The sequence below is a fragment of the Pinus tabuliformis genome, chromosome 4_1 (assembly GCF_031772625.1).
Source record: "Pinus tabuliformis cultivar Carrire ecotype Pingquan chromosome 4_1, CPIR1, whole genome shotgun sequence".
Lineage (NCBI taxonomy): Eukaryota > Viridiplantae > Streptophyta > Pinopsida > Pinales > Pinaceae > Pinus > Pinus tabuliformis.
The window spans coordinates 444378357-444387660 of NC_142303.1; the positions used below are offsets into that span (position 1 = coordinate 444378357).

At 37.1% G+C, this 9304-nt stretch overlaps 1 protein-coding gene across 1 annotated transcript; it reads left to right on the forward strand.

The window, feature by feature from the left end:
- The first annotated feature begins 8079 nt into the window (after window positions 1–8079).
- On the forward strand, window positions 8080–8688 carry LOC149176238 (ethylene-responsive transcription factor ERF012-like). The gene has a single exon (XM_089421393.1). The coding sequence runs from the start codon at window positions 8080–8082 to the stop codon at window positions 8686–8688; it is 609 nt and encodes a 202-aa protein (XP_089277519.1).
- The last annotated feature ends 616 nt before the right edge of the window (window positions 8689–9304 follow it).

Below are 9304 nucleotides of genomic sequence, written 5' to 3' on the forward strand. Positions count from 1 at the left end.
CCTAATTGGTCCATCACAAAAGACATGACCCAATCAAACAAGATCACCTGCACCAACCAGAGCTAAACACTTGGTAGTACCCGATTGGTCCATACCTACACATTCACCTTGGATGATGTCAGTTGTACAGAAGCCCAGTCAGCTACCCAGTTAACAAACTTGATAATTTTTCAATTGTTGGGCCAAATGATCAGAACATGATAACTTGAGCATACGACGTTGGATTGAGGTGAAACAAATATTTTTGGATTCAAAACGATGATCACTTTGAATTGATGTCAATTTCGAGACTTTCTAGGCAATTTCATTTTTGAGCTAAAATTTGATCACTTGATCACCCCTCCCCACTAGGAACTTTTGAACTCCAAAAGAATTTACTTCTCCTAGTAAATAAAATGAGGTTAAAACTCAAAATTACCCAAAAACTCAATCCATATGCTATCTGTTTAATTGTTTCCCTTCAAGCTCCAATCAAGGCACATCACCTATCTTCTTCGTGAAGACCTACTGTCCCATTAAGAATCGAGCCAAAAATTCTTATCGCTGATGTAGGAACAAAAACCTGATGAGTGGAATATGAACATTCTCTTTAATCTTATATTTTCACGATTCAAAACAACTTCATCTTGAAGTTCAACTATTGAATAAAAGCTTGACTCCATCTTGGAAATCAGAAGCAATACAAACTTGCTTTACCGTCCTCAAACTGAGCTTGTACACAAAAGTACACTGCTGCAAAAATTCAATGATATAATTGGTTATGCCTACAAAAACATAGTCATCTTGTAGAATCTCAAACAAAGATTCTATTCATAACATGTTTCATCTTGAACACTTACATTGGTGAGTACATGGAAAACTTGTAGACAAACTTGGATGACAACTTGTACATTCCAAAAGTCCTTACACATATGGACTTCTATACAAGCCAATAGCACAACATCAATGAAACATACTTGTTGCACATAGTGACTATTATTGTTCACTTTGCAAAAGTACCTAAATAGGTAAACAACAACAAGTAATTACAAATTCACAAACAAGCTACCTAATATGTGCCTCTCCTAGGCTTATGGGTTCTCTTTTTACATCAAGTTTTCCTTGAAGGTTGCCTTAGGATTTTTGTGAGTCTTCTTTGCCACCTATTGCTTCCCTTGCATTAGGTTGCACAATCTCTTTTCCCTTCTTGGAACGAAGCTCTGGATGTAATTTCCAACATTGTTCATTTCCATGCCCATGCATCTTGAAATGGGTACAAAAGAAATTTCTCTTGCTTGCCAACAAGGAAGTCCTCTCATGCGAAGGAAATTCATCATGCTTGATGCCTAGAATCTGATCCATCCTTTTAACCATTACCATGCATTTATCATAGACAACCACATAATGGTCAAATGCATCAAAGAATGTACAAGGATACATATTCCACAAATAGTCAAAATTACCAGCATTTGGAAAACACCCATGAGATTTATACAAGTCCTTTGGGCTGCAGCTTTAACAATGTGGACTGGACGATACCATGCAAGGTCCCTTCAAGCATTCATCTCCATTGAAATATAAATGAACTTTTTCACCACCATCTCAGTGTGACATATAATCCTCAGATGATTGTTGTGCCTAAAACCATTTAGAGCATTCTCCAAACTCCCTTTGACCATATCCCAATCCTTGATACATTGGTCTCTCTTGTACCATGATTGGATTGGTGATCCTTTGGTCATTGATGTCGAGGCCTCCTCCTTCGTAACCCATTTTATAAGGAAGCTTCATACCAATGCCTTTGGTATGTTGCACAAACACTAGAAAAGAGGTGTTATGAACATAAATAGAAGGAATTTTACTTGAAATTCTTATTACCTCCTTGAACTTTCCATTCATCTTTTCAGCTTCTGATGATGATGACAACATTGTAGATGACTCGAGCCGCCCACTTTTACCAACTGGAATATGGTGAGAATATTGGAGATGTTTGCAAGATGCACATACATCATTTTCCTCATATGGTCCATAGCTATTGTGTGAACCATGCCCACATATTGGTTTAATTTTGGAGGTGTCTTTTGCTGTGACAACAATGGAACTTTCAGCAACTTGTTCCTCGAGCACATGCTGCAACTAAAGGTGAATATGCGTCTTCTCCTCTTCATTCATTTCTAGAATTATTCTCAACTCAATGTTCTCCATACGAAGAGCCAAACTCATCCCCTCTAGTTCTTGGAGACTCTTCTTACCCATTCTTACAACTTGGTCATATGAGGCTCCGATGCTAATTGATCTCAAAATGGAGGAGGAGGTCAATTTCCTCTTCCAAAAAACAGGGATCGTTTTTTGATGCTTTGCAAGGAAAAATTGGTATTACACAAAACAAATTTTCCAAAATGTCTCTTCAAGTTATGAGTTAATTTTCACATGTAAACTTAAGCATAAGCAGCAAAAGATCACATAACTCATAAAAGAATTCATGAAGAGAAGAACAAAGGATTTGGTGATGGAGTTCACCCCTCCTAGGCTACATCTCTAGGCCTACCAACATAGTTAGACTGGTCCATATATTCAGTGGAAAATGAATACATAAAATTTTGCTGATAAAACATGTGGCTATTTCCCCTTTAAGGAAATATTCTCCTATAAACAACTCTCACATAAACTTCATGAGAACCTACAATCAGTCATGAGAACATCAGAAACACAAGGTGTCCCCCACAAAGACCCTATACTCCATTTTAAAATGAGCATACACGAGCATATAATCACTTCAATTCCTCATTGAGGGGAAAATAAAAAACTTGCATCAACAAGACATAGTGAGAAAAGAATAAATGAGTTGAACCCTACAAGTAATAGTTGTTGCAGTAAAATTTTGAAGGTAAGAAAACCCCTGCAAGGCCTTCTCCATGCTCAAACACCTTCAAGAACTGCTCTAAAGCACTAATTGATCCATACACCCATGGTCTTGAACTTGCAAAAAGTTCCTTTAGATTTGCCAAAATGAGAAAACATAGGTCACCATTGGATCCAGAATGTCCAAAAACCCCTAGGTAGACTCTTCTTGACCCCAAAAGGCAAAATAATCACAAATATATGGCTTTACAAGCTTTCCATGTAGTTTTGTTGTTATCTGTCCCACAAAGCAAACCAATATTCTAACTTTCCTACAAGTCTGCCTTGTTTTCCATCTTGGAGGTGACAAATTGGCCCGCCGAAGGTGCAATTTGTTGGATACTTAAATTTTCCAATAAAACTTATTTGGAATAATTTGCGGTAGGCTAACTGCCCGCCTTCGACATTCTCAACCCCTTAATCTCTAGATCGTGGTGATTTGGAGCACATATGGCTGAGGGTTGGGCCAATGGCCCGCCCTTACTACCGCATCCCCTCACACTTTCTTCATGGTCATGCTGGAGGCCATATGGCGTGGGGCTAGTCCCCACACAAAATCCCTTTAGTTAACACTCAACCATGGTCCTCTATAGGGGTATGTGACAAGGGCTAGGGCCAACCCTACACCCCCTCCCATCGGCGTTATGGTTCTGGTGTGTTGTGGTCATGTGGGAGATGTGCGATCAGGGGTCGAGCTAAAGTCCCAAGCCCCTAAACCTTTGCATCATAGGTTGAATAGAGAGCAGATGACTGGGGGACAAGGCTGACCACCTGACCCCTCCTCTCATTTGCGTCCCTTGTAAAATTTAAATAAGCACGATGTCATATATGGGTAAGAACCATTGCATAGGATGACTGGTAGAGCACTTGGTTGTTGAACTATAGGTCGGGGGTTCGAGCCCTGCCCAATCTATCCAACGCTTGCCATAATTTTTGCCAAACATGTGGTGGTACGTGGCGACCTCTAATTGGGCCACATGGCACACCCTAATTGGTCCACCACGAAAAACATGAACCAATCAAGCACGAGCACATGTACCAACCAGAGCTTGACACTTGGAAACACCTAATTTCTCCATACCTTCACAGTCAACCTGGATGATGTTAGCTATATGGAAGCCCAGTCAGCTGACCAGTCAACAAACCTGTTAATTTTTTAGTTGTCGGTCCAAACGATTAGAACTTGATAACTTGATAATACAGTGTCAAATTGAGGTGAAACAAACGTTGTTGGATTCAGAATGACAAACACTTCGACTTGACTCTGTTTCTAGATTTTATGAGAACTTTTAGTTTTGAGCTAAAATTTGAGCACCTGATCATGGAATCTGCCATACCTCCCTATGCACTATGAATGACCCTCAAAATAGGCTTTGACTATTCTCTGTGTGATATTTCTTGTTAGAGGTGGACTTGGAACCTCCTCATTAATTTATTAATGCTTCTTTAACAAGAACCATCTTAATCAGTGATCGTAAGGTTTTCTCCATCTTTGTGAAATCTTTGGATGGGGCCACACTTTGTCTCTCGGTGAACAACAACTTTGTGATTGCAGATATAAACATTCGAACTTCCATGACAATGGGTATTCCTTCTTTTGAGATTGAACTAGTGCATGGTTGTCGCACGTTGCAATTCGACTCTACCATCGATGCTTTTGGCATTTGCATGGATGCTACAATGTCAGTTTCCACGAGTTTCTCGTGGCGTGTCGTGGAAAAATCCCTTTGAAGACATAGACTTACCAAGCTTCTATCCAAGATAGAATAAATCGAGGGGCTACAGGCTCATCGGATAAAGAATCCTTCAACGATGTTGTGAAGGGGGGTGACTCGACATTTTTGCTCCAAAATCCCTCTCTGACCCGTTTCTCATCATTGAACAATTAGAGGAGATTCCAGCTATTGAGGTAACTAAAGATGTCTCAATTTTGTAGGCTTAACTTTTTGTAAAAAGCCTACCACTTTAATTTGATGCTCATCTCCAACTTTAAGGTACTAGTTGAATAAAAATTGGACCATAGATTATTCTTGCCATCTCTATTTTTTTTTTTTTTTTTTTCAATAACTCTAAAGATCTTTTAAAGGCTCTTTAATAGGGACCTTTGTTTGGGGTGTTTTTGGGCTCTCTTTAGAACCTTGGTTTCCCGATTTTAACCCCCTAGACATGGAGGGTATGAAGACTCCAATATGAGTTAGGCTACCCATCATGGATATTCACCTCTACAATCCATAATTGCTAGAGGAGATTGGCAATGCTCTTGGGAACTTCACCAAGATAGACAAAGAATGATTCCAGAAATTCATCTATACATTTACAAGAATCTGTGTCCAAGGGGATCTCTATGTTGACCTTCTAGACAAAATATGTATAGATTGGCTAGAGGACTCTCTTATGCAAACTCTAGGCTATGAAAATATTTCCTTTAGGTGCAAATCCTGCTAAGAGGTTGGACATCTTCAACACTTCCTTTCCATCCTCGAGGCATAAAAGGAAAAGGTCTCGAAGGGGGTGACAGGATTCACAAAGAACCAAAACAAGATCCACTCCACCAAAAAATTCAGAATCACAGTCCCCTGTGGCATACCAGAAAACACTAGATGCTCCTCGTTGAAGCATTCCAGTGCAAATGTTGACACCAGAATTTCAGTCTTCATTAATTCCCTCTCCAAAGGTTAAGCCATAGAACATGGAACTAACTTTAGACCATCTCCAAGGAGGGAAAAAGTGGCCCCATGAGTCTGACAGTTCAGATAATGACAAAGCTACATGTTTCATCTCTATTAATGCCCTAGATGTTATACCTGCAGAGAGTCTAGGCATTGTGGTGAACATTACACCATCTTCCAACCCCATAGGTTGGATAGACGTTGCAAGGAAAAAGGGAAGAAGGAATATTTTCGATCCTCACAATGATCGCATATTGTCCTCTGTTCATTATTGTATACATGTTTAGGTTCTATGTTGTTACCAATGTTATCATTATGTATATAGTCAATAGTTTTTGACAATTTTTTGCCAAACAAGGATCGAGGCAGATTGTTGACGCATACACATGTCAAATCTGTATATACACAAAGTGTTTTATTTTCTTTGATTATGAAAATAGGGGTTTCTTTCACAAGAAAAAAATAATAGATGAAATTGATATTAATATAAATTAATTGACATTCATATTCAATTAATTTAATTTATTTAAGTTCTATATTGAAATATTCTTTAAAGAGTATAAGAATTATACAATTTTAACACTCAAAAGAAAAAATATTACTTTTTATATTTAATTATTTATTTTTTTCAATTTGTTATAAAATTATGTTACTTCATATGCATATAGAAACATTTTATTATTTTATTTATAGCTATGATTGAGAGTGAATGATTCTTATATCTCCTTTATACTAGCTTGTAATATCAACTAACCTAACTAGCAAATGACATAATTAAAACTAACAAACATATACACTCATTATCATTTTATATGAGAAGAATTTTTGTATTTTTATTTAGAGAATGTTTTATTTTTATTTTAAAAGAAACCCATGTCGACCGAAGGTTAAGCACTCAAGGAATCACACATCACCCTTGTATTTGGCTGTAGAACCTCTCTACAAAATGAAACTCTTCTTAGTTGGTCATATCATTCAATCAATTGCAAAAAGTTTCTTTAAAACAATCATGTTATTATTTTATGGATATCACTGTTACTAATGGATTAAAAATAAACAACTACTACTACTATTAAAAACCTCCAACAACACAATTAGCCTTAAAAGAAATATATATTATTAGAATCTTTTTCCTAGGCCTAATGATTTGTACACATGTGCATTATGATGTTGAACACTATCTTCTAAAGAACATAAATAACATTTTTCTTTTTGAATGTTTAAATTGAATACTACTTATTCAATGTTGAATTTTTGAAACTAAGGAATCAAACTCTCATTGGATCAATCCTTGGTGCCTAGTGCAATGTCTTCATGTGACGTTAGTCATGTATTCTTGATAAATCCAAGAAAGTAGAGAAAATAGTAAATACAAGCAAGCAAAGTAGGGAATAAATGCAAGCAATTGAAGTAGGTAGAAAAAAGACCCACAAATAAAACCCAAAAAAGATAAATAAACATCATTTGCAAATCCGAATAACAAGAGAATAAGCAGTTGATTCAAACTGTTTCTCTTTTGTATAGCTAAAAATTCACTAGGACCAAAATTTTTGAAATGCAACAACTTCAATAAATAAATGATATATACATAGTTCTATAAAATTTTATTATAAAAATAATAGGAGGTCTGTTTTTTTTAACTATGATACGGAGTTTTTTTTTAACTTTTTAATATTTTTGATTATTAAAATATATATAAAAATCAACAATGAAACAAAAGGCTATTAAAATAATGATAATAGAGCATATTATGAAAAGTTTCGTTGCGCTGTCCCTTTCAATGGAAAGAATTCAAAATAATTTTAAATTTAGCTAAGTAGTTTTTTATTTTAAATAATTTTATATTTCTTTTATGATATCATAGATTAGGAAAAGAGTTGTTTATGGAGGTTGAGGAATTGTAGAGACGATCAAAAGTGTTAGAATTTGGGCAAAACAATTTCAAAAAATCTTATAGATGCAGTCTTTAAATGGTGTTTTTATGGTGGAAATAGATGTAGCGCCATCTAAAACTTCCAAGACACCTAAAATTATAAAATTTAACAACTTTTACTTAAATTCACAAATACCCTACAGATTTTTTCAAAATACATTTAAAATTTCCATGACTTATAAAAAAACAAAATCTTTAAACCACGCGGCAGAATTTTATACTCATGTGACATCATACACTAGACCATACTCATGTGACGTCATAGACTGAAGTATCTTTAAGACCCAATGACGACTTCAATTTTGAACCAGAATCGACATTCGTTCCTGTGACCGTGGGCATTAAATTATCTTTGCCCATGAAATTCAACACAACCATGTTGCCATTTACGACTGACGACCAATGTCATACGCGCTTTTGACAAGCGCTCATATACCTATATATACAATCTTCCAATCCCCCACACAGAGCCAAGCGCTCATATACCTATATATACAATCTTCCAATCCCCCCACACAGAGCCAAGCAACTGTCACAATCTATCACCCACCAATTTTACTTATCAGTTAACACAACAGAGCTTTTCCGATTGAAAATATGGAGAGAACCCCACAGGAACACCACACGGGTGCTCAACGATGTGAAGATGGCAGACAAAGGCGCCCCCAATTTAAGGGAATTCGGTTGCGAAAATGGGGGAGCTGGGGGTCCGAAATCCGGATGCCCAAAACCAGAGCGAAGATATGGCTCGGCTCCTACAAAACCGCCGAGCAAGCTGCTCGCGCTTACGATGCCGCAGCGTATTGTTTGAGAGGCTCCAACGCCAATTTTAACTTCCCCGATTCTGTACCCTCCATTCCATCGGCGTTTTCTCTCTCCCCCCGACAGATTAAGCTCGTTGCCTCTACATATGCCCGTGACGAACTCCCTTCCACTTCACCCTCTCTGCATAATAACAATCACGATAATGGCGTCTCCCTCGCCTCCTCGTCGCGATCATCTGTGGTTGCAGAAACGGAGTTGTGGAACAACTGTGAGCAGATTCATGTGGAACGAGGTTCCTGGGTGTCTCTGTTTGACAGCAGTGGCTGCCTCGATTTCCAGACTGTCCCATCCATGGACAACTACTCCGCGTTGGACTCCATTCCGACTTGGCAGGAGGAGAAGCAGGATGGGTACATCTCTCTCGACTTGTGGAACTTCTGAGAAGTTTAGAAAAAAGAGTGACCACTGACAAATGTATATAACCCAACTTCTGACGAGTTTCGAAAAATGAGTGACCACTGACATATGTATATATCGCAACTCTTGAGAACTTCATGGAAATGAGGGACCACTCGCAGATCTATATATATCCCAAAGGGTCAAAGGCATATATATCTACTTGACGATTGTATATCTTCTGAGAACGTCTGAAGTGTTTAAATTTCATTGAAATAAATGACCACTCATAGATGTATATATACCAATGTATATATCCAAAGGGTCAAAGGCATATATCCCAACGCGTTGCCTGCACAAATTTCTTGCTATCTTTCAGGTTTAGATGCGAGAGGTTTCGCAAGATTTTCAAACCCTTCGTACTCTTATTCATTTTTAAGGAGTGTTGGCTTTTAAAAATTATATTTTTTTTTTTCCAAATTTCCCTTAAATTTTGAAAAAATTTGGTAAGGATTTTTGTAAATACAATTAAAAGTTGTTAAAATTCATAACTTTAGGTGTAATAGAAGTTTTTGATGGTGCTGAATCTATTTCCACCATCAAAAACATGATTCAAATACTGCATTTACTAAATAATTTGAGATTTTTTTTATCTAGTTCT

Excerpts from the sequence above, each read along its gene's own strand:
- LOC149176238 (XM_089421393.1), top strand. The coding sequence starts at position 8,080 with ATGGAGAGAACCCCACAGGAACACCACACGGGTGCTCAACGATGTGAA.